The 26,231-nt window shown below is 38.7% G+C and overlaps 2 protein-coding genes across 13 annotated transcripts; one reads left to right on the top strand and one right to left on the bottom strand.

The window, feature by feature from the left end:
• The first annotated feature begins 663 nt into the window (after positions 1–663).
• Positions 664–6,201, top strand: LOC144991134 (DNA-directed primase/polymerase protein-like). Its single transcript, XM_078944961.1, has 14 exons — positions 664–803; positions 1,452–1,626; positions 1,708–1,802; positions 1,918–2,056; positions 2,545–2,692; positions 3,178–3,274; positions 3,377–3,534; positions 3,966–4,128; positions 4,210–4,307; positions 4,568–4,654; positions 5,353–5,461; positions 5,553–5,629; positions 5,718–5,764; positions 5,844–6,201. The coding sequence occupies exons 1-14, from the start codon at positions 799–801 to the stop codon at positions 6,069–6,071; spliced, it is 1,626 nt and encodes a 541-aa protein (XP_078801087.1). The 5' UTR covers positions 664–798; the 3' UTR covers positions 6,072–6,201.
• A 205-nt stretch (positions 6,202–6,406) lies between these two features.
• LOC144991110 (long-chain-fatty-acid--CoA ligase 1-like) lies at positions 6,407–24,630 on the bottom strand. Of its 12 annotated transcripts, none has more exons than XM_078944947.1 (22): positions 24,499–24,630; positions 16,285–16,490; positions 15,817–15,934; positions 15,671–15,735; positions 15,018–15,119; positions 13,964–14,063; positions 13,707–13,882; positions 13,533–13,565; positions 13,386–13,437; positions 13,230–13,303; positions 11,355–11,432; positions 10,467–10,601; positions 10,194–10,328; positions 9,553–9,648; positions 9,401–9,473; positions 9,180–9,268; positions 8,417–8,533; positions 8,178–8,321; positions 7,960–8,061; positions 7,819–7,890; positions 7,326–7,498; positions 6,407–6,870 (listed from the first exon to the last, which is right to left on the bottom strand). In XM_078944947.1, the coding sequence occupies exons 2-21, from the start codon at positions 16,477–16,479 to the stop codon at positions 7,358–7,360; spliced, it is 2,097 nt and encodes a 698-aa protein (XP_078801073.1). In that variant the 5' UTR covers positions 16,480–16,490; positions 24,499–24,630; the 3' UTR covers positions 6,407–6,870; positions 7,326–7,357. The 12 variants fall into 12 exon arrangements, with proteins under 12 accessions (XP_078801073.1, XP_078801047.1, XP_078801031.1 ...); XM_078944921.1 differs by lacking the exons at positions 11,355–11,432; positions 24,499–24,630 and adding exons at positions 11,495–11,572; positions 24,090–24,120; XM_078944905.1 differs by lacking the exon at positions 24,499–24,630 and adding an exon at positions 24,090–24,120.
• Positions 24,631–26,231: the final 1,601 nt, after the last annotated feature.

Genomic DNA, 26,231 nt, shown 5'->3' with positions numbered 1-26,231 from the left:
ATTTTTGGAGTAATCCCACTGATGAGTTCTATGATTTAGTTTTTAATGTTTTATAAGATCTAAAAATGATATTCACAATAACAGGTTTTAAAAAATTCAAATCCCTCTGATATGTTTCACAAAGACACACACAGGACGTTACACACCAAGAAATGAACTTATGTGTTAAAAATTATGCCAGGAGTCCATCTCTAAAAAAATGACAGTTCAGTTGTAACCCTCGTGCTATCCTAGGCACTTTAACATTGGGAGTTGGGTCATCTAGACCCACTATACAGTGCTCTGAACCTTTTTTCTTCAATGATTTGTGATCTTCACTGGTGTCCATGGATTACATGAAATCTTTCCACCTTTATCCACCTTTGTCATGGTAGGGAGAACACGTCAATGTAAGGGTGGGGTTATGTGAAATAGCACAAGGTTTAAAGGTTTTAAAGGTTCAAAAGTTTAGCCTTATTGTGTTCCGTAAATGTTTATCTTCTTCGGCCTGAAAGCGTGTTTTGATGCTATCGATCAATCGATAGATAGATGGATAGAGAAAGAGAGATGAATACATGTATTTATTCATAAATAAACAATTTTTATCTATAAAAAAAAGAAATCATACACATCTATTATAAATAAATATATGTGAATATTAAATGAGGAGCGGAACTTTGGACCGGAAATAGCGCAACTTCCGCTTCCTGTACAGAACCGGGAAAAAACGAAGCAGTCGGTTACCAGTAAACATCGATGTGCAGGAATATGTCTGTGGTCACGACATAACAACAAGTACTTTGGAGAACCTAAACTTAAATGAGGTAATATAGCACACTATAGCATATTTAAACTTAATAAATTAAGCTTCGCCATTGTTTACCGCTACGATAAAAAAGAAAATATACCAGCAGCCAGCAGCTGTGTATATATATCAAACCCCCGCCTTCTTTTTTCCTGTACTGTAGATAGAGCGTCAGGTTCAAACTATTTAAGCTAGTGACTGGTGAAAGAAAAACAACGCAAATCCAAAAGTTATTTACCTTTTAACTGTCCAAACATCACGTTTATGCATTCTTCTTTCTTTTTGGTCAAGCATAATGCTTTCTAAAGATGCTGGAACTCATGTAGGTCTAAACTCTCTAGACCTACTCACTTTTGAGGTTTACTAGTTATGACCATGTTGTTACTCTTTGGAAAAAAACCTGATTGAGTGTATTTATTTTCACTTATCTTCATTTTTGTGTTTAGTTTACACAAAAATTATTCAAGTAAACATGTTGGTATTGTTATTACTATTATTATTTTTTCTTTTGAAACCCCTGTGTTTGTTCTCTGTCATGACTTGTAAATTGCTGTTGGTCAAACTAAAAGGATTTGTTGAATTTTATTAACATGCAATGTTTTCCTCAAAGGTTAAAGATCCCAAAAAGTGGCAATATAATATCATAGATCATTAAATCCCAATTCAGGATGAGCAAATGGGGAGACAGGCTGAAGAAGGTTGAGCTGCTGGCTCAGACCTTTCAGTCCAACCCTCTGACTGCACGCTACAAACCTCGACTGTGGCCATGTGAGCCCTCGTCAGTGTGGAGGCTCTTCCCTCGCCAGAGTATGGCTGTGAGCTTCGTTCGGAGCTGCAAAGAGGTACGCGAGGACCTCCAGTGCTTTATTATTACTTTCCTCTGCAGTCGATCATGCTGGTTTTCTTGTTGTACTCCTTTATAGACTGTGCATGTTTTTGCACTTGAAAAAGAAAGGGAATCACTGGGTCAACGCATTTTCCTGGTTACCAGTTACAGTGAGCTGTGGCATTACTACAAGTATGAATATACAACTTTACATCCACACATGTAACAATTGCTGTTATTTTTCCTTTCAAAGAAATTGAAAAAAAAAAACCAAGACTAATTTAGCCTGATGTGTTTTCCCTCCCAGGACTTACCCTCAGTCATTGATGCACTGTTATGAAGTGATACCAGAAGGGGCTGTCTGCAAGCTCTACTTTGATCTGGAGTTCCACAAACCTTCAAATAGAGGATCTGATGGAGAATCTATGGTCCTGTTGCTCATCAAGGTAGTCTTCATTTCCCTTTCATTCTATTTCTCTGTTAAAAATAGGGATCTGGATGAAGCTCGTCTGCTGGACTATTTAAATATGTAGTTGTAGGGTTAGATAAGTTAATTCTTCTCTATGGATTCTAATAAATTGCCTGTCCGTCCTGGGGGAGGATCCCTCCCATCCCTGAGGTTTCTTCTTTTTTTCCAGAATTTGTTTTTTAGGAGTATTTTCCTTACCACGAACGAGGGTCTAAGGACAGGGATGTCCAGTTTAGTTAGTTCAGTTTAGAATTCTCCTAATGAATTTTATGTATTCATCATCCTTACGATTTCGTGTTTACTTTACATTACCAGTACGAAGCCCATTCAGATGACTGTCGTTGTAAATTTGGGCTATACAAATAAAATAGAATTGAATTGAATTATTTACTTAATATAACTATGTGTCATAATTGTAACACATTCTTTTATTGCTGTTAGCCTAAATCCTTTTTGTATTTGCAGTACGTCTGTGAAAAATTATTGGACGTCTACGGGATCGAATGTTCGGAGAAAAATGTCCTCAACCTGGACTCCAGCACAGAAGAAAAATTCAGTCGACATCTTATTTTTCTTCTTCAGCATGCTGCTTTCAAAGACAACATACATGTTGGTACGTTCAGCCTCACCTTCTGATGGAGACCTGGGGTCCAATATTTGTGTTTACTTTTTTAGATGATTTAAAAATAATTTGATGGTAGGCAAAAGAAACCAGTATTAGGTAACTCTGTAAATCACAAAAAAGCCTTTTTTTTCCCACAACGGCGTATAAAAAGTTGATTCTAAAAAAGTAAAATTGTGAGACAGATGGCTGAAAACAGGGTGATCTTTACATCAAATGTGATGTATCTGCATGAAAAAAATGTAATTTGTTCTTACTGAAGACAGGCGCAGTGATAGCCAAAGCAGTTTCTAAATTCCTATTTGTTTCTGCTGTGTTATAAGAACTTGAATTGAACTTGATGTGTTTTTGCAGCTTGTTTGGCTCTTTAATCGGATTTTTAAACATACAGCCAATGTAAATACATTTGAACTTTAGATCATCTATTTCACTCATTTAAATTAGCCCTTCCCGTATGCATGATTTCTTTCCTTAAGGGAAGTTTGTCGGTGCGATTCTTCAACCTGCTTTGAACCAACTCAAGAGTGATCGTGGAAAAGGAGTGAAATCCTCCGCCAGAAGCAGTGAAACTTGGTCTGTTTGTTTAACCATTTTCAAAAGCACTTTTTGTTCATGCTAGTTTTATATTTTGTGTGTTTTTTTGTAATCTGTTTATGCATTTTTCCTCTCTTTAAGTGCTCAGAGTGGGACTCATGTTTCTGAAATGAAAGCAGCAGAAGTGGATGGAGGAGCTGAGAGTCCACCGATAAAAAGGCGTAAGGCGCTGGAGCGGGACCTCAGCTTCCTTCTGATAAAAAACAAAGAGGGCAAAGATGGCCTCTTTGTAGATCTTGGTAATTAAAACAGTCTTTAGAGGTCTTATATGTTGTTATTTTATGTACTTGGTTCGATATACTATTTCTGTTTATCTTAGAGCACTAAAATATACCTGCAAAACTCTTAGTGTTAGCATTTGGGGAGTTTACCTTTCACCCTGTAATCACACAGGAAATGGCTCTTTAAAATCAGGAAGTGGCCTCCCTAAAAACAAGATCGGCACATTTTTTAAAATAAAGACACAGGACGTTGCACTTTATAGATTGTCAACGTTGTTGCCCAATACCTTTTCAAAGAAATCTTTTCTCATGACTTAAACGTAAAACCCTGATAACTCTACACAAAAACTGCAGTAGTGGGTCTAGGAACTACTGGTCTTGAAGGAATTCTTTTTTTTTTTTAAATAGAGAGATTGATGAGCAAATATATTATCATGTTAACTACACAGGAGTTTACACCAAGAACAGAAATTTTCGCCTGTACAAGTCGTCAAAAGTGGGGAAGAACGCTGCGTTCACTGTGGCAGAAGACAACAAGTTCATTCCTCAACCAGAGAAGGGAATTTCTGCTGAGCAAAGTATCTTCCTGGCCTCCTTAGTGTGTAATTTGAGGTATAATACAGTTTTTTCCTTCAGTTTTTTTTTTTAAGTTTTATTTTCACACATGAACTTTTTTTTTCTGTATGTCAACAGCTTTACAGGTCAGACAATTCTTACCTGGAATGTTCCGGAAACCAGTGACACTAAAATCTCAAGATCCTCTTGTCAGCAGGGATCTGACTCTGTTCCAGGTCTTTTCTCATTTCCCTCAGGCTTTTTTCAATGCATGTCTGTAATCCTCAACTGCTGCTCACTTAGCTATGAAGTTCTACTTTTGCTGCTACAAGTACTAAGGATTTAAATTCAGAAAATATTCACTCTGTTGTTAAGTAAAAAAAAAAAAAAAAAAATTCTAAAAAATGAAAGATCCTCTTATAGTTGAATTTTGCTAATGTTTTACCTCAAGCTATGAAAGTGACAACACATTAATCATGTCATTCACTAACTATAGGTCCTTTTTCGGGCTGCTCAGTGTCCCCGTACCCAGAGGTGGACACATTTGTGCTGAATGTGGTGAAAAAAGAGTCGATACAGGGAAGTAAGTGTTTGAGAGCTGCAGGACAGACTTCTGCAAAGGACATTTTTGTTTCACTTCTTTCTGATCTTCTATCATTTCTCAGTTCTGTAAAAAAAAAAGTCAGCAGCTTTTAAAATAAACATACATCCTAAGATGTTATGAATTACAAGTGAATTAAAAAGTGATTAAAAAAACTAGATGTAGTGGTGGAATAAAACAATGCTAAGCTGTCTTATACTTATTGGTGACTTCAAATAAATAAATGAACTTGGTGACAGTTAAATATATTTGCATCTTTTGGTTTGTAACTGCTTGTAGCAAATTTACCTTTGGGTTCCTAAAAAACCTTAATTGTCTTGAAATTACAAATTTATAATGAATTCCTTAAAAAGCTTTAAAATGTATTTTCTTTCAATTTCAAGTGAAGATATCCTAAACTATGTTAACTCATTTCCTGTATAGTTTTTGACTAAAATGTTAGTACGACAAAGTAAAATGATGTTTGAAGCCCTCAGAAAGATCCGAACACAGACGCAGCCAGTCATCATCTGACACCAGCAGAGGGTTTAGAAAGACCTTCCATTTGGGGAAAAAACAACCAATTTAACAATATTGTGTGTTTTTGTGTCTTGAAGTAAACTCCTCACTCAGTATCTATCATGCAGCATGTTTGACTCCATAGGATTCTGTAACTTTATTTCACTATTTGATTCCCACAGGCATCAGAAGATGGAACTACTTTGCTGCAGAACAGCTTCTAGTCTACGACATTGCTAAATATCGCTGGTGTGAAAATGTGGGCAGGTTTCACAAAAGCAACAACATAATGTATGTACTTTATGTCGGAGTGCCTGTGCTTGTGTGCATTTCTCTTTCATTTTTTCTTAGTTATTAATCTTTGTCACATTGTCACTCGCAGGATTGTTGTGGATTTAAAAGAGGAAGTCTGGTACCAGAAGTGTCACGATCCGGACTGCAGAAACTTTAGGTCTTCAAGTAAGTTACAATGCAAACACAAAATATATTTTTAAAATGGTCAAAATGTACTTGATAAAAGGAAATAACTTTCACTTTACTGTTTCAGGTTACCCACTCCCACAGGAGATCTGCATCAGCTACATCTTGAACCTGGTTTGTTGATCTAAAACTCTTTAGTGGACGATTACATCCTGAGATTTGAATGAAACTTTCACATCATCTGTTCTTACAGGATGAGGAGGACCGGGTTTACCTGATGGATGAAGCTGGAAACTTTGAGCTGAGTCAGGTACCAAATCAGTGTCCACGGCACAGGGAGCCTTCGGCGGAGGAAGCCCCCACCATGTGGGGAGATGACCAGGAGGACCGGGAGTTTTCAGAGAGTCTGACTGACTTTGAACAAAACTTTGGGGAAATCTCTGACCAGCTGCTTCTCACAGCAGACTTAGAGGATCAGTAAAGAATGAAGCAGCTTTCAAACATGCCTATAACTCTTACTGGCATCTTCTTTAGTATTTCATTTCCATTAAACTGTATCATTTGTAATTTTTGTGTAACAGTTTGAAAACAGATTAAAACTACTTTATAAATGTGTGTATTATTGATGCGTCCCATATAGTGATACCACTATGTCTTTATGTCCACAAAGAACTAAATTATTTTGTTTAAAAGGCTATGTATCTATTACTGTGCGTGCATGTTTGTCACCGGGGGGCCCCTGAGGGCCACACTTTTTCTACGACCATAGATGGTTGTGAAACCAAACGCCTCTTTTATAAAGCACACTTGTATGAATTGGAAGTTTGAAATGGCTTTATTCATATTAATGGACAAATGCAGATCCTATGCTTTACACTAAACTGCACTTTTTCAAAAAAAAGGGTAAAAATCCTTGAATCTCCATGGAAACGTGTCCTATAATGGCAAAGTGCAGCAGAAATCCCCACTCAGAACATTTTAACTCACCACAGATGAGATGACCCACAATGAATTCATTCCAAACAAACACAATTTTCTCAGAATTACTTATTTCTTCCAACCAAATGTGCAATATCCAAATGGCAGTGAGGGAACGTAGTTCCCCAGCCTGTGGCACTGAAGTTTACTAGGGCACTGTGAAGAGGTCTCATCATGTACAGTACATAAGCAACACTGAATATTTTACATACACCGTTAGATAAAAACAACCCAAAAGGCACAGAAATCCCAGACGTAGTTAATTGTGCTTTAAAGCAGATGAATGAAGTCAGCTGTTTGACCTGCAGCAGTGAGACAGGAATGCAGGAGATCAGAGCGTCAGGAAAGACGCTCCGGATACAAACACACTTTCCCAGCACAAACAATATTTACAGGTTTGTAAGTTGAGGATTTCATTAGATTTCCAAAACCTTAAATATTTTGATATATAAATAGTTAAATCTTTAGTTTGCTTTCCAAAAAGAACCTGCAGAAAACTTTTCAAGACTTTCACTTTTCTGAACGTACATTCTGAATTTGTGGCAGTAAGAAGCACGGAGAACAACACTTCTTCTGTATTTATTTGAACCCCTTTAGCCCATATTTTCTAAAATCATTAGACCAACTTACTTTACACTAAAACTAACAGGCAGGTGTCGTCCCCCCCCCCCCCCCCCCCCTTCTACAACTCCCTACTTCTACAAAATCCCTTAGTCAGTCCTGGCAGAATTATCCTCTGATTCAATGATCTGTTTACCTTTCCACAGAAGAAGTAGTTATCCTATCAGCTCACATCTTTATTTTGGCATAAAGTTCATTAATCTCTTCCCTGAAGCGGTTCCGCAGCTCAGTCCTTTTAGCCTTCAGCGTTGGAGTCAGCAGGCCGTTTTGGACCGAAAACATTTCGGTGTGCAACGCAATATCTCGAACCTGCAGACAGAAAACAGAAAACATGGGAGGACATACAAAGAAAAAAGGATGCAGATGTGCAGAAGGTGATTATTATCCTCAGCTGCTCTCTTACTGCACTATCAGTACATAAAATTAATTCTGAATTCCCCCCCCCAAAAAAAGGATTTTTAAAATAAGGTTACATAGCAAACTAAGCTGGTTTTAACAGTTAAATTTCTAGTCATTCATTAAAAGAAAACATTTTTTCAGATATAAAGTGGGAGCAGATGAAAATGTTGCAATTCTGGATGCTGTAAGCTAACATTGAGCTGGCTATTGAAGCAGAAAACAGCAGTTACCTGTTCAAAAGACTTGAGTCCTGCTTCTTTGCCCAAATTAAGAATGTCCTCAAGAATGGCCGCCTTCACATCCTAAAGAGCAGAGAAACGTCAGCGTGCTGCATGCAGAGCTCTACATTCCTATCACTGTTTGGAACAGACCTTGTTTTGGCACAAGTCCAAATAAGTTCCTTCAAAGCCTTTCTTCTGAGCCCAAATGGGTAAAAAGTCTGGATCGGGCACCACTATCCCCACCAGACATGCCTTTAAATGAATCATGGAAAAGATACAGATCAAGTCGGCTCAAAGGGGTCTCCAGTGTTTACACAGAAACTGGTTTAGTCTCTTCACCAGGTGTTTGGGATGGAGGCATAACTCACCTGTAAACTTTCACCGTGAACAAATATTTGGGCCACTGGATCGCTGCGGTTATAAACCGTTTCTATTTTCTCTGGAGCGATGTACTCGCCTTGTGCCAGCTTGAAAATGTGCTTTTTCCTGTCCACGATCTTTAGAGTTCCATTCTGAAACACACACACACACACAGGAGAAGTTCACGTTCAGGTCAGGAAAACATCAAAAACTGGACTTGATGTAAACTGGACTTTTGTTTGCTTACAGGAAGCCATTTCCCAATGTCTCCTGTGTGCAGCCATCCATCCTTGTCGATGGCCTCAGCGGTTCTGTCGGGGTCTTTCAGGTACCCCAGAAAAACATTTGGTCCTTTGACACACACCTGAAGTATATTCACAAACTTATTTTATTTTTTTAAACTTCATTTTAAATACTTAGCAGCAGGTTATTGTATGTTTGCAACATACTCAAAAAGTAATTTTATTGACATATAAATAGAGGACTTATAGTGGTGTTCAGAAGGTTCAAGGATTTGTGGGATGTTTTCCCCTTTTTCAAAAGTTACAAAAAGGGTTCTGGTTAAACACAATTTAACTAAAATACAAAACATTTTCAGTAAAAAGTTTGTGCTACAAAACTAAAAAAACTAAAAAAGATCATCCTAAAATGTGGGGAAAACTGGATTAGGGTTTAGTAAATCAATCGATGTAATCAATCACTGCTTAGAAAACACGTTATTAATTTATCAAATCCGTGAACCAATATTCTTTCAAAGTAATTTTGTGCGTTTCAGACAAAAACAAACAGCTTTAGTGTTAGTTTTTACATGGGACTTTATATTCTTTTAAGCTCAACGTTTGCTCATATTAAATGATCAGTTCTGTGAAAATGTTTTTCATGACTAAACAAAACAGGTTTGAGAATGGAAAATCAACAAATAACATGAACTGTGAACTAGTTAAAGGTAATCATATCAATATTTTTTTGACAGTCAATCCCAGCCTTAGATATTTAGTGACGTTGCTCACCTCTCCTTCCCCGTTGGCTGCCAGGTAATTCATTTCAGCCACATCCACCAATTTGATGGCATTGCAAGGTAAAGGAGGCCCGACATGACCTGCAGGCACAATACTCCTCTTACTGTTAGAGCACAGAGCTGACTTTCATATAACTACCGTGGGAAAGCAGTGTTCTCTGAGCATAGGCTATAAAATCAAATGTACATTTAGAGAAGCTATGAATCTTCTACCTGCTGACCAGTCTCCAGGCATTGACATGGAGCACCCAGCTGTGCATTCAGTTTGCCCATAACCTTCATAAAACTGTTGAAATCCAAAAACAGAGTTGGTTACTTAAAAATAATGGTAACCAGCCAGGGGGAGAGCCGAGAGCCAGACTCACCTGACAGCCAAGAGCAGCTCTTAAGAAGGTCAGGATGGTGGGGGACACTGGAGCCGCCCCGGTGATCATAAGTCTCACATGACCCCCCAGACTCGCCTGCGGACAGCAAACAACAGAGTTTGTTGTAAATCCTCAACATACCGTATTGTCACGGCCATAAGGCGCACTTAAAAGTCTTAAGTTTTCTCCAAACTGTAGGGGGCGCCCTAGGAACATGGGACCAGCTGTGAGAGAATTCAAGATGAATGAATCCATGGTTCACAAGTGGAGGAAGCTTTAAAATGAACTCAGACAGTCAAGATGATGCAGCGGAATTTCCACGGAAAAAGGCAACTCGAGTGATGGATTAAGGATCAGCTTGGAGAAGCTTTTCTGCAGTCGCCATTCAACTGAGGGCAGTAACGTTTACAGATATTTGACTGAGCACATCTGCCTGTATGGAAGTTTAGTAGAAAAAAAGGCAGCACATCTACACAGACCTTTTAGAGCAGGGGTGTCAAATCCAGGCCTTGAGGGCCGCTGACCTGCTTGTTTTCCAGATCTCCCTGTCCTACCTGCTGCTGATGACCTGAAGCAGTGCAGTATTCCTCAGCGCCTGGATTTGGACACTCTTGTTTTTTGGGAGAAATGTTAGTGTTTACCTGTACTTTTTTGAAGATGAGTTTGTCCCACATGCTGTCTGTTCTAACCACTCCGTTCTTCAGCTCCGACTCTTTCCTTCTGAACGCAAAGTCCAGCATCCATCTCTTTATCGGAGTGTTGGCCTGACTGAAAACCTGTTGGACCAAGAGGAAACTCCAGCTAATTCTGGCTAGACTAGAACAAAACAATTTGCCTGACAAAATACACGTGTAGCTGTTAGAAGAAGCAAAGTAGAAGAAAATAGAAAAATTAGCTGATCAGAATTCACCAACCTTGTCAAACATGCGGTTAAGCAGACGAGGGACCACAGGAAAGACTGTCGGCTGCAGTGTCTTTAGGTCGTCCATCAAGAGTCGGATGTCCCCCTGGAAGTAGCCTATTCTTGCTCCATGGATGAGGACAACACCCTGAGGACACAGATTCTATTCAGCTGCTACAAACACGCACAGTGGGACAGACCTCCTTTGACCACAAGAGGGCACTGTTGTTAAAAGAAAACACTACATTCCAAATGCCGTTATTGTGGATCAGATGTTGTCACTGACAGATTAGTTTGTTTCAGTTGGGAGCACTTTCAAACAGTATTTGACTCTTTATTTTGATAAGCTCAAAAGATATATAGCATGTGGACGTTTAAAAAAAAAAACGAGATGTTCTATTAAATAAATTTAACACAGCAACTATATAAAAAAGAGGTTAAGTACAACATTATGGGGTGGAATTCTATAAATGTGTTTCTTCCTATTCCCTGTCAAGCAATTTATTTGATTACTCAAACTCTATTATACCTAATTAAGTGTGACATGTGAATACTGTTAGTGCAAGTGTGTTTATTTATGATTAGGATTGTTTTGTTTTCATTGCTTGAAATAAACTAATTCCATTACTTTTTCTGCTGGTACGTTAAATTTTAAAGAGAAAACATCAATTCCAGCTTTACTTAAAAGATGGCACTTTTATTGATTCATCTTTGTTTTGAACACGGACCTCTTTGGCAGATTGCTAAGCAAAAGTTTAGGAGGAAATTGTTGACACTCAGGGTGTGGGCTTAAATAGAATACAGTTACTGTTACTGGCAAATACAAAGCTTGGCTTGTTTAGACATCGCTGGAGTGCTTCTGTAAAAAATGCTGTGCAATGAAAGAAGCCCCACAACATACCTGCACAACCCTTTCAAACATGTGGGCGAGGGGGAGGAAGGATATGTGAATGTCACGGAAGCTCAGCATGCAGTGTACCTGCAGAGGACACACAAAACAAACCATGCAAGTGTGCAAATCAAACACCGCAGATACTGTACCTCCACCACCCTCTCAAACATGTGGGCCAGAGGGAGGAAGGAGATGAGCACATCTTGTGGACCGGCCTTTAGCGTGACCTGAGCATCGTCAAACACCAAAGAATGGATGACAGAGTACAGCGCGGGACAGGAAGAGCGGCAGAGAGGGTTATATGTTTAAACAGTCAGCTACAAAGAAAAAATAGGGATAAAGATGGATGCCTGAAAAGGTTAACTTAAAGGCTACATTCACACCGGGCATGTGATGCGTGTTCAAGAACATGCTAAATATGCATTCTTAAACACGCATATGTAGTCTGTGGTGTTCACACTGGACAAGCAGGGAGTGGCTTCTTGTTTGTATTTTTCTACTGTTCACTAGCGCTTGTCCGCCACCTAAAGTTGGAAGGCGCTTGCTGCAAAATGTCAAAGCGGTGCAAATCTCATGAATCTTGCTCCAGGTTTTTTCTTCCAAAATAGAGCAAAAAGTGAACAAGTGCCGCTTAAATGAGTTGTGCTGCTGCTCCTTTTATTTGTCGGTCTTCATGTTGCGTGAAAGGAACACCAACATGTTAACCTTGTCAGCTTTCAGCGAGGACCTCAACGGGGTGACGATGTTTCCAGCCGCACTGAATACACGTTCCGATGGAGTGCTCGTAGCGCACACACACAAATATTTCCTTGCCACTTTGGACAGAAGAGGGAATTGAGCCTGATCATCCCGCCACCAGGCAAGCGGATCAGAGTGCAGATCGAGGGCTTCCTCCTACAAATATCTGCAAATATCAGACTTCAGTGTCTGCACAGATTCTTTTTGGACTATCTTAGCTATACTATTGTCTTGTACATTTAATTTAACATTATCTGTAAACATTACAAGTACTGAAACATGACAAGCAGCTAATTAAAAATCAGACACAAACAAAAAAATCCCCCAAAGTGTTTTTTGGACTGTCCCTCCCTTGCGCAGGAGGATGCTGGCTTTTTCCCCCAGAAGCCCTTGAAGTTTGAACATAGGACTCGCGGGAAAAGTTAATTATTAGCAAAGATGAATGCTTTTTTATGCACACCATATGCAGTCCTGTAACTTTACAAAATAAAAAAAATACAAAATGAGGGGAGTCATCACCGCGGTGATATAAAAAGAACGATAAAAAAAAACGCCTAGAAAAAAGTTAAAATGGTTTGAAAGACTAAGTGAGTAAAAGAGCTAAATCATATCCCTGGCAGTGCTGACTGATTTCGTCACACCCCTAGGATTTGGTGTGATATAATTCTGCCCAGACACAAACCACAACTATTAATGGCTCCTTCATGGCCTATTTTTAAACAATTAGTACCTCCATGAATTAAATAGGATGCAATCCATACGTCACTACCAAATCCAAGTCCTTGATTAGCAAAAGTTTGACCTGGTTTACCTTTTTACGTTTGTTTTGTACGTAGAGCCTGAAAACAGTCTTAAAAACATCCGTAGCTATGCATGAACACGAGAGTTTGAGCGCAGAAGCCCGAAACACACCTTTACCCTCGTTTACATAGACTTTTCATTGAAAGTGGTCACTTGAACGCGCGTTCCCAAAGGCGATGTGAACGTGGCTTTACGTTTGGTTAATCAATTCCATAATCTTAATGTATAATGCTCAGACAGAGAAGGCCAAAAACACTATTGTGAAATCTATTAATGACTGAAAAAGAAGTAAAATAGTTTCATGAATAGCTAGTGAAGAACGGTGAGTCTTAAGGGAGAGTTTACCTGTGTAATTCTAATGAAGGCTGCAGTGTTGGAGATGATATTTTGATGCGTCAGCATCGCACCCTTGGGGTCTCCTAAATGATAAAAAAAACAAAAAACAATAAAAACAATAGAACAAAGTAGAATGCAACATTTTTTTGTATTTTCTTTAGATACCTGTGGTGCCAGATGTGAAGCAGACGATAGCTAGGTCGTTTGTTTTGGGAAGCTGCATTTATCATAAAGTTAGGTTATAATTGCTGTTGCATGGAAGAGGAAAAATTCATTTTTTGCTTATCTGGAATTCAACAAGTTGTTACTTACCACAGGTTTCTGTGGGTTAGCCTTCCCAATGGCCTGAAAAACAACCAGTTTGCAGTAAATGTGAGAAAAATAAATTATAAACCTTACAAACTCACAAAATACGAAAAGGAATAACATGTGTACAAAAACTTTATTGATATTTATGAAACTAGATTTCGTTTTTTAGTTTTTTACCTCAAACTGCTTCAAACTAATAATGGTGACGCCGTTCTCCTGCCCCCTTGTCTCTAACTCACTGTCGAAAGCCTCCATAAGAACAATGGTCTTTACTGTTTTTCCTTCTCCTTTGACACAATCCAGAATCATCCGAGCCTTTTCAGGGACGTCACAGATCACTGTGGAGATGGCCGCTGAGGGACACAAGTCATTCAATTAACTATTTATCGCCCTTCTGGGTGACACATCTGGTGTTGGAGCTTCGTCTTGCAAACCTCTGTCGAGGATGTAACCAATGGACTCTGTGCCCAGGGTGTCGTACAATGGTACGGCCACCAAGGAGTATGTGTAGCATGCCAGTTCTGAAATGGTCCACTGCAGGAAAAAGATAGCAAATATGACACATTTAAAGGTTGTTGTAGAAATAAAACAATATTAGTATGTGAAAAACATGTCTTTACTGTCCCATCCAAACAAATATTCCTTAAAAAACACACCAGAGCCTGAACAAAAGTCTGTCTTCCAATTTTAGCATGTCATTGAACCACATATATGTATATTATTGCAGGGTTTCAAGTGATACATGCACATTTAATCTAGCAAAAAAGCATCTGGAGCCCCCCTGAAAAGTCATTATTAAAACCATAATTATGCATTCACTAATCGGAAAATAATTCTGACAGACATATGAGTGGAAAAAGAATCTCTATATGCAAGAGTCAAGGAAATCTTATGGTGAACCCTGAAGTGCAAATCATATAAAACAAAAACATATTCAAGATCACAATAATAATGAAAAAAGCAAAACAAGTCATACAGTTTTTTTTTTTACTAGAAATCAAATTTCTATAACCAGAGGTACGAAAAAAAAAATCAGTAAACAAACGTAATTTCCACAAATCAAAAGGAAATGAAACAGCAACCCGGAAAAGGAAAGTATTTTGGGGGTGTCGCTGATTGGGTAATGACATTTGAGTTTTTGAAAAGAGCGAAAGCAGAAGGATGAATTGTGGTAAAGCACTCATTGAGCAATGACTGAACTTTTGCAGTGGCTGTGGCCAGACGACTAAAGAAAAACCGTCTGTCAGAAGAAATCGCTGTTTCAAATTGGTTTGGGAGAGGTTTGAGACAATTGCAACTGTCATAGCAAAAAAGATTACTCAATATTTGTTTTAATCTCTGTCGAGAACTTTAGGAGTCTCTGCAACTGTTCTGAGATATTTAGAAAATTACATTGACAGTCTGCAGTCAACAGCTGCTACTCTTTTACCCTGCTTTTAAGTACAAGGATGCCATGCAAGTGAACAGGGGTGAAGATATGAGCATCACCTCTGGTCTGTTCTGGGAAAAGATGCCAATGAACTTGTCTCCTGTGTTAGAGTGTCCTCTGTGTAGGAGAGCAGAGCCAATGGTCTCAGCTCTGTCCATAACCTGAGTGGAAACAGCACAGAATTACACTGGTTAAAATCAGACTGTTGATTCAATCTTTGCTTCAGGTTAGTCTGCGATCAGTCTGAAGCTACATACAAACCGGGCGTTTGATGTGCCTTCAAGAACGTTCAAAGAGCTTTCTTGAACGCACATATAGTCTATGGTGACAAGCTTCTTTTTGTCTTCTCATTCATGAATCTTGCTCTAGGGTTTTTTCTGTCACAGCTCTATTCTGCTATATGACAGATTGGTGTCTGATAATTCTGATAATTCTGGCACAAACCGTAATTATTCATTTCTCCTTGGCTATTAATTTTGAAATGGTTAGCACTTCCGTGAATTAAAACGCACGTTATCCATGCGTCACTACCAAACCCGAGTCTCTGATTAGTCAAAGTTTGACCTGGTTTAACTGGCAATGCACGTTCAATGGACGCCTGTTTTGTACTTAGACCCATAAAACGTTCATACAGCCATGCATGAACGCGAGAGTTATATAGACTTTTTATTGCAAGTGGCCGCTTGAACGTGTGTTTCCAATCGAATCTTACCTCCTGATAGGACTGCCACTCATACGGCTGGTTTGGTTTCCTTGATCCGAGACACGGTCCATTATCTGCACGAAAATAACCCGTTCTTATCTCTACTCAGTTTGTTGGGATGTGTTTCGTTTAGTTGATGCACTGAATCCTCTTACTCGACACTCTGAGGCCTCGCTGGAACACTTCATATAGTGTGCGTGCATCGCTGTAGTAGTGTGTCATGTAGTCGTCGTTGTTGTCGTTCAGCACTGATCTTCGAGCATATTCTCCACCCTAGATTATGTAGAAAAAAGCAGCTGACTTAACACAACTTTGTCTTTCAGTGGCCTTAAAATAAATATTTTGTTCAAATAAAGAATACTGTCCTATCACATTTAAGTTTAGAGGTAATGTTAAACAATCCTTGCTGTCGTTTTGGAATAAGCTGGGATATCTGAAAATCTGCTTTGATAAAGTTCATGAAGCTTCAATAACATTTTTGCGGGATGAGCTCAAGTGGATAGTTTCCGTTTGTATTCTAGTCTCACATAAAGTTTCATTTCAAGCCAATTTATCCGGCTACAAGTGAGAGCAGAGAAAAGACCAGAACCCAAGTCAGCAAATAAATCAAATCGGCCACTTACTGGGATTTCCACTGACTGCAGTCCGAGATCACAGGGAGGTTTGAGGGCTTTGGGTCGGGTGGCAAACCAGTAGGTGGTGATGGCGGCAAAGGCACCTATACCCATGAGCGCGTTTGTGGGGAAGCCTCGAACATACTGCCGAACGTCCTCCAGCTCGGGAATCCGCAGCTGTCTCAGGACTTCCTGAGCCTGCATGACTGCACTGACTGTCCAGGGGGAAAGAAAGACAGAAAGGAGAGGGTCTGACAGATGCATTTCAGCTCCAACACAACTCACAAGATTCATTTGAAACAATAATCCTGTTTTCCCCGAAGCAAATACCTTTGTGTTTATTTTTTTAAGGCTTTTTCCATGAACTAGTTTGTTAGTAGATGGCATTATTTAAGGTCACTAAAGTGTTTCAGCGTTTCTTTTGTCCTTTCTGACCTTCATGGCGATCTGGAGTTTACTCCTTTTTACTGTCAGTTGCCAAGTCCACCCCTTTAAAACTCTGCACTTTGTCAAGTTAGAGGTAAGTAGTTCTGAAAAGGAAATTCTACTTCAGATGATTGGCATAAACAAAGATAGCCTTTGATTTAGTTAGCTAACTCAAGTCAAAAATTGCTAAAGTAATTTATAAAAACTTCTAATCAAATGAGAAAAACCACCAATAAAGATCAAATTTTGACACTTTCATATTTTTCCTCATAATCCTTTTTTTTATGAATGGTGATTTTTTTAAGTAAAAATGTGGTTTGTAAGAGACTTAGTTGTGTCAGGTAAACAACTCCAAATAATGACACTTACACTGCCATGCCCAAAGGTTCCTAAAACATGATTGTTTTATACTTCATCACTCAGCGCTGGAGCCAAGTATTTCACTCTGTTGTGGTGACATTTGTTCAAAGTACTTTACCACCTGAATCTTTTTTATGCAACTTTGTAAAAATGGGCAGTGCTTTCTGATCGTTTGTTTGCCCTTTAATACAGTTTATCAAGCTTCTGCTTTAAGGTACATGCACATCAGTCAATCAGGTGCATTTTACTATGAGTTCCTGGCTAAATGTATCTGGTTATTTCCAATGGAAGCAGCAGCAGCAGCACACGTGTTTTCAGCTTTCTATCTTGCTCTGTTTTTGTTAAACAAGCCGTCGTGTGTCATGTGTTGTGGTTCCTCTCCTTTTGTTTATTAAATTTAAAGCCCCGATTAAGACCAAAGTCACAAGTAAGGACCATGTCTCGGCTCACATTTTCTAATCCCAAACCTCAGTGCTGACACCACAAACAGATGTTGGACCTCTGGCTTCTGGAATGAAAAAAATGTCCTCAGCTTTTGGATTTTTTGGAGATGAGCTCACTGGGGGCTCAGAAGCCTTACTCTATAAAGACTGGGACATATGGTGCTGCGTTTATAAAATGTTGAATTTGCAGTCAGATAAGTCCCTTTTAGAGGAGCGATTGAAATTACAAACAAAAAATAAATGATCGGAGCCACAAGCAAAAACTAAAATAAGGCCAAATGTGTTAAATGAGTTAGTATATTATCATATCTGGGAACTCAGATCGACCCATCTGACCTCTAAATTGAAGGTAAATGACATGAACATCCACCATGGAGGTAACAATTGACTTCTCACCTACTTCTATTATTAACATCAACCTCATGACAAATTGGGGCAGTGCCAGCTTGGATATAGTAGTATGGAAAAGATGTCAAAACAAACTAAAAATAAAGTGTAACAAATACAGCAGACTATGCTGAACATGGTTTTGTTGTAAATCTATGTGACTCTGAAACCACAAACTGCTGTTATTCAGCTCTGCGTTCTCTATGAGAGAACAAGAAAACATGTCCGTTGTGAAGAGAAAGAAGGAAATAAACAAAAACAGGCTAAACAAATGTGTGCCTCAGTTCAGCAGCTGCGAGTAGAACCCAGCAAGTAAGCACATCATGTCCAGATCTGTTTCAGATGCAGCTAAACCGTTTTTACAGAAGCTCAGAGTTGATCATGAAGGCAGATTCTATCGCTTGGCATCAGTACTTACAGTTCTACAAGGAAAGTCCTGACCACTCGCAGCCACTTGCTTTTCTGAAAGGCTCGTCAGAGCGGCAGTTGCTATTAGAAGGACACACACTGACCTCTAATAGACCTCTGAAGTTCTCACAACTATGAATAGCAGAGACACGCCCCTTTCCAGACAGAAACACAGACGCACGAGACGCTGCTGTCCGCTGGCCACACAGCACAAGGGCACCGCGCAGGTTAATCAAAAGCCACAAAGACTTTGCTTTCCTTTTGCTTGTATTGTTCATTTACATCCAGTGTAGGAGAAGATTTCTGCCTCCCTGAGCACAGCTACGTCTCCATTAGGGCTGCAGGATATGAGGAAAACTTGCGATATGCGATATTGGTAATTAATATTGCGATAACGATATAAATTGCGGTATATAAACAAATATCAAAAAAAACAAAAACATCATTTCCATTTCACTGCAACAGTTTAAAAATTATACTCCAAATGACCCTTGTCAACATAGGAGGCAAACATCAAACATAAAAGGGCTCATCTGATTGATCAACAACGTAAACGGGTCCTTCTGATTGGTTAAATGCATAAAGGGATTTATTTCATTTGTTCAATATTTCAAGCTGCCATGAGTTTGTTTTAGCACATTTAAGGTAATCATTGATTGCGATTTTTGCCGTCTTTTGCGGTATGCATATTGCACAGCTTAATGTCGCGATAACGATAAATTTGCGGTATATTGTGCAGGCCTAGTCTCCATGTATACGCTGAAGCATTCGTGGCCATAAATGTTGAACACTTCCGTCACCGACTGTCTGATCGCTCATTACAGAGACAGTTTTTGCAGTTGCAGTGCTGCTCGACATCAAGTTAGACACCGTTTACAAAACGTGTACACAACCTGATTTATCCTCTGACCTGCTTTTTCTAACATCCACCACATGGATGAGAGAATAATTAGATGCTTAGGTAGGCTGCATATATAGAGCACTATGGCAGCAATAGTTTTATCACTTCCAAAAAATGCATACATTTTAGGGATGTACAATAATAGAAACACTATCCTGATATTGGCAGATAGCTGCAATATAATTGGCAAAAATGATCATTTCTACATATTTTAGATGTAAATGTAAACAAAAATGTAAAGATTAGGTTTCCATCTACTCTACAGGTTACTTAAAAATATTTACCAACATTTAATTCAATCGTTCGGATATATTCTTTTTTTAGTAATTATTTGGTCAAATTTTCTGTAAGTTATAGATATAAACGAAACAAGAAAGCAACTTTAAACAAGTGTTTAGATAGCTAATAAGACAAAGTATGCTGAGAGAAACTTTATGAAAAATTACCTTTATTGAAAGGTTCTTCATTATTACTGACTAAAACTGCATTTTCAAACTGGTTTTCATTTAGACTGTAATTCTGATATCATCAAAACTTAGCATTCATTGTGTCTTTTTTAAATAGTATCCTGTATTGTCACACAGTCAGAATTATAAAGGAAAAACACCAGATATTCACTTTTATCTCTCCAATAGTGATAAGTTCTGAGATTACATGTTTAAGACACAAATGCACAGTATCTTAAGTGTAGTTCAATACATTTTCTGTTTTTCAACTGTTTTGTATCAGAATAGTGTTTTTTTTATAGATAATGCAATGTAGAACAATTCTGGAAAATAAAATAGTCTCAACTAAAATGGGATATTTGGACTAAACAACAAGGACATTTGTGATTTTTTCCCAATATGTAAACAAAGCCTTTTTTTTTTTAAATGGTCCCCTTTATGGAGATAAAGAACACATTTTAAATCTAACTTCAAATTCAGAAAGAAGGGGAAAAACCTTTAACACAAGCACAAATATGAATTAACTTTACCAACTTTACAAAAAACTACAACCTTATTGTCCATCTTTTCCAAAGACAAATATGTAATCAATAAAATGTATGCATAATTTTCTTTTTCCCATCTTAACTTAACAGGCAGATAAAGCAGCTGAAATGGTAAAGGACAGTACAAACACACTCCCCTCTGTGTCAGGTGGGCAGTAGTAGAACATGCCGGCTGTCACGGTTGACTACTAAAAGGTAAAAGGTACTCCTGGTACTCCCGCAGCCCCCGCCCACCCCCATTACTTCTGTTCTCCATACTAGGCCTGGGAGGTTGGGAAGCCAATTGGAGAGCAGGTTTAGCAGTCACCCCACACCCGAGCACGCCAACACAAGACGGCGGGAGGAGGAGGAGGAGGGAGGTGGGCAGGGCAGCAGGGTCATTTGACACATAGCACAACATGAAGACAAGCTAGCTAAGTCAAATCGAAGCTCAGCTGTTCATTAACCGATCGACCCAAAACCCCCAGCAAAGGAGTCCCACTTCTAAAGTACAGAGAGGGCGCCGTCCCGCTGTTTCTCTGAAGTTAAGGGATATCTGTGTGAAAGTGAGCAGCAGGTCCACCTCAATGTCAAACATAACCGCCAAGTGTTTATTCTGATTGTTTGGACCTTATCAACTGGTTATGAACACACAGAGCATTCACACAGCAGAAATCAAACCATATTTGATTGTAAATCAGTTATTCTCTGCAAAGACTCAAATGGTACAGCAGATGGGACAGAAATGATTTACATTTTGTTCCCTTACACAAATCATTTTAAAACACAGTTGTACTAGTTGGTCCCTAAAAGGACTTTTACTGATTAACCTCAACTCCAACAAAATAGGATGATTCGTTTTTATGATCTTGCTTCACAAAGCATCTTTGATCTCAGCTGTGAGTCATGTTTAACTGGTGGAGGTTTATGAGTGGATTATTTAGGAATTCACAAATTTCCTCCCTTTTGCTCTTAAAACTTGGAACTTGAAGTGGTTCCCACTTAAATCTAATGCTCTTCTTAAATCACATAAATGATTATTATAGATTCACCTTTGAATAAAGGTAAATAAAAGACATGTTTTAATCTGAATTCTGTTTGTGTTCAGCTTTTTATATTCTGGGGTGCGATTTTAAAATCTTCACACTGCAATGAGAGTTTTTTAAAAGTCATAGATAAATAGGAACAGCTACAGGGGTTTAGGTTTACCTGCACCCCCTTAAGAAGTACGATTCCTACAGTATATAAGTGAAACTCCAACACTCACTTTTAGCTCGCTCAGACAAGGAACTGACACGCCGCAACAAGTGGCGGGAGGAGCTTGTGCGACTCAGTAACGTCTTTTCAGGGTTCTGCGAGTCTTCACCGGACTCAGAACCGCGGCGTCGGTAAACCGAGGCGGACTTTTAACAAGCTAACCAGCAGGAAGACAAAAAAGCCCCGACCCTCTGATTGGAAGAACCCCCCCCCCCCTCCCGTCACGTAGACAGACAGCAGAGAAATATATAGTTGGAGCGGGGGGGTTGGGGGTTGGAGTGGGACAAAGGTCACACACCTGTCAGGTGAAACTGGCACAGGAGTAGAGTGGACAGCAGCTCGGCCCTATGAGCCTTGCTTCAGACCACAGAAGGCTTTTGATGTATTGATCTGGAGAAACATGCTCATTTAAATAAATTCATTATTTATACTTATTAAGCTATGAAGCATTAGATTACTCAACATCCACTGCAAGAAAAAAAAAGAGCTCTAAAGGCTTTTGTTTTGCAACTCAACTTTTACAGTTAGACTAGGCACACAGAGGAGTAGCACTTTAACTGGATGAACAGAAAAGGTATTCGTTCTGTCACTCTGCTAAACGTTGAGCAGCTGACATGACGTGGCACAAAACTAGGCCTGAACACTTAAATGAAGCTAAAATCACATTTGTTTTTGAACAAAATCCTTAAAAAAAGGACACACCCAGCTCTTTCGTTAAAAAGTTGGATCATTTTTAATCTATTTGTTCAAAGGCACACCCCTGATTTCTGTTTTGTGCTCAATTCTTTTAAATAAAAATAATTCCACTCAGTGAAGGATGTAACTAAAAAGGCTTTTAGAGCGAGAAAGGACTTCCTTTGAGAAATCCAATTCCTGCTTTAGAGTTTGCACGTCGATGCTTTATGTTGTGTAAACTTCTGATTTTTCTGCCTTCTAGCAAACCCAAAACACAAGTCACCTGATGCTGGGACTCTCAAATGACGAGCGTAGTGACGGCAGTCAATCCACACTCACTGGTGCCTCTGTGCTCCTACCGCGAGCGTATAATCGCATATTTGCAGCCACTTTCAAGTCAGTCATGTGCGACTGCAGCTGCGCAGATCGGTCGGAACAGCAGCGGAAAGAGTACTTCCTTAAACCTGCGTTCCAAAGTTCTGAGTAAGGGGGGTTTGTAAGACAATGTGCCCAGCATGGGGTGCATCTCTGGTCTACTGTCTACCTAGTGAGGGTGCTACACAGAACTGTCAGACACAATGGAGAGTTGGCAAGATCAAGTGAGGGGTTTTGAAAGTTGATCAAAACATCTGAGAAAAGGTGAATCACTTCTGGCTCCTAAAAGGCTAACGGGTGTATTTGTATCTGTACTCTGAGAGAAACATTTCTACTCTCTTTAATATCCAAAGCATATGGTGTAAACAAAGGGAACAACAGGTAATATAGAACTAACAATTTGTACAATTATCTTAAGTTTCAGAAAAGTGGTCATCCTTTTCCTTCTAGAGCCATGAACCTGAGCAATTCCTTTATGAAGGGAGCCTACAGGGAGTGACAGTGAAATGAATTTAGATTCAGATTAAACAGCCATTTAAAATAAATGTGTTCACCTTTTCTGAGTTTCAAATACAGAAAAACTTTGAAACTACTTATTTGGTCCACATATTTAATATACTTTATCTATTAGTGTTTTTCTTTAAATATTTGTTTTTGTTGTATTTTATTTTCATAACTTATATTAGTGCCTCAAAATACTTGAGATATTTATTTATATAGTCATATCAACAAGTACTAGTTTAATTTTCTTTATATATATTCTCCATCATCAAAAAAATTGCCAAAATAACTTGTTCACAACTCCATTTTCATTAGTGAGTCTTTAATGAGAAACACGCAAGTATTCATTTGTATAACTACACTTTTGTTAAAGTCTAGTATTATAAATGTACATATATTGATGATTAATCATTATACAATAATTAGTTATTATTGTAATGAATCATTTAAATTATGCAATAATATTAATGATTGATTGACATTTAAAGAATGACCTGTTTAATGGGGAATACAGGACTAGCAGCAGTTTGTAAATATAAGCCTCTACCTGGTTTGGACATTCACAGCTGCATGTTCTGTGCAGACAGCTCGGTGTCCTGCAATACCCCTGATCTGAAATTTCTGCTGGTTGCCTAGCAACACCAGCTTACAACATTATAGGATGAAAACAGCAATGTGGTCCACTCTGTGTTCAGACACGTTTGTTTTGACTATTTCACCCCCCCCCCCCCCCCCATCAAAAAAACAAAACAAAAACACATTTGTCGAATATTTCTCATATGCAAAATCTGTTGATATCACGACAATGTCGTAGCCTACTTTTTTTTAAGTAAATGCGTCACGATCATTTTCAAAAAACAAATGACATGGATGCAGTCTCCACTACACACACGCACGTGAGGGAGCGCGCGCGCGCACACAAATCCACAAGCGGTTATGAACAAAGTGGCGGGATGCCACCACATGAACAATAAGATAATAGCTGCACTGTTCCTCTGACACTCCCCGTTTTCTTCATTAAAAAGCCTACAAAACAACACTCGTAAGCAGCACGCGCGCACGTACATACTTCAATACTGACAATGAGATTGAAGAAGCAAGTAAGTTTCACCAGAAACGTAACACATGGACACTGGATACGTATGTAATCATCTATGGAACTACGTGTCTATGTCTGCGCTCGTGAGCAGCCTCGTTCACTCCGTCTGCCGAGCTAGCTTGATGAAAGACTCCCACGCAACATTCTCGCATGAAACCAACCACTGTCGCCACAGACAGACGCTGTGTGACGAGAACATCACGAAATGAACGGAAATGATGATGAGCCGCTAAGAAAAACTGGCTTCGCTTCTCTGTCTGTGCTATGTGTGGAGCGCGAACAAAAGCAGCTGTTCTTTTATTTTACAGGTTCGAACCCGGCTGCTGTTTTCTGCTAAACCACACGCACACGCACAAACTGTCCAGCACTCATGCACCCCTGCGAATGTTAGCTTTTAGGTGGATAATGTTGTACTACTGACCTGTGGACAGCGGCACACTTTATCGAGATTCTCGAGACGGAACAGGAGCGGCAAGGTTGCCAGATCTGATTGATGATTTCCAGCCCAAGCAAAACAGTGAAACCCGATAGCTTGCTGACCAAAGACAGAAACACATGATTTGTCACTTCAAAACAAAAAGACACTCAGGGTAGAATCAGTCAAATAGATTTTTTTTATTCTAAATTATCGGCGTAATAAAGGATATTTTGACAACTATAAAAGCTTATTCTATTAACCAATCATTACAAAATAATTGTTTGTTTAATTTTATTTTTTAACAAATAAACAAAAAAAATTAAAATTTTATTTCAAAACATTTTCGGACAACTCTCAAAAACAGCTTTGTCTTAATAAAATACAGCGAAAACGTTTTCAAAAACTTCACAGGAAAGCCAATTGGGGCAAAATTCTCCCGATCTGGCAACATCTGCCACAGGACTTGTCTGTTCTGTGTTGCTGGTGAGGCTGTCAACCAATAAAAGACGAGTTTACATGCTGCCCCAACTTCTTTTTGAAAAGACGTCGTTCATTGGCTGAAGTGCAGTGCAGTTGTCGTACATGTGTTGTTTCTGTACACAGCTGCATCTGTCCAAAGTGTTTCTAGCAGTTGACTAAACTTCTCATAATAAACCTCACAGTAAGCCCATGTTTTTCTCATAAAACGTTGCAATGCATTATCGTGAATTCGCCTCGGAGAAAATGTAACATTGACTTTGATAGTGCTGATAGTAATAATAACAAAAACATATTTGTTGCAACTAATATCCCTCTCAGGAAACACTTTGGTAGGTAATTAAAATTCCGGACCTTTTCTTTAGAAGTTTATGTTATTTGGCTTTAATTCTAAATTTCACCTAAGGAAAATGTAGTCTATGTAAGTGTAGAAGTAGTCTCCGTCTATGGCACTAACAGTATAGGCCCTTTTTTTACACAATCTATTTATCATAAACTTAAAATGTTCCAACTCAGTTCTCCTAAGTACTTCTTCAAACTCCTCTAGTACTTAGTCTACTTACTGAAACACTTACATGTCAATAACAAACCTTCTATGCCTATACTCATGTCAATTTTGATCAATCGCATTGTTTAGCATCTTTCGTCAATATTTGTTTGACAAAAAGACGTATATAAATATTAGTTAAAAACAATAAATAGTCACAAGACACATTAGATTAAAGGTATTTAATGTTTTGTTTTGAGCTCCCTATAAAGGAAAGTGCCTTTGAGCTGGTAGTTCCAATAGTTTCTTAAAACAGAAATTCTGAACTCAGAATTTCAGCCAGCATGAGGAAATGTTTAACTTGTGCTGTTCCCAAAATGTACCACAAGAGGGCACACTTGTGCGCCTAATTTAGAAGACAGCAGTTTTGTGCTAAAACTTTTGACTTTTTAATTACGAAAGTAATCAAAACATGTTGTAGTTAAAAAATGTACTTTATATATTTTTAAAAGTGATGCTTATTCAGTTTTTAAATAAAGATATTTCACAAAGTAAATCTTAATTTTCTGGAAAAAAAAATAACATCTAGATCAATACATTTATTTCAAAATGTATTTATGTGACGTTCCTGCATGATTAGACGTCTGCGATAATACATAGATGATCAGCAATTTTGATGTTTTCAGCTCAATACATATTTTTTCAATAAACGTAACTTGTTCTGGTGGTAAAACGTTCGCGCGCTTATTTCCATTACGGGGCCTTGAACCTT

Source organism: Oryzias latipes, chromosome 1 (assembly GCF_053564925.1).
Source record: "Oryzias latipes strain Hd-rR chromosome 1, Olatipes_Hd-rR_3.1".
Taxonomy (NCBI): domain Eukaryota; kingdom Metazoa; phylum Chordata; class Actinopteri; order Beloniformes; family Adrianichthyidae; genus Oryzias; species Oryzias latipes.
The sequence above is the reverse complement of the archived record's forward strand: the minus strand, read 5'-3'. Positions and strand labels throughout refer to the sequence as shown.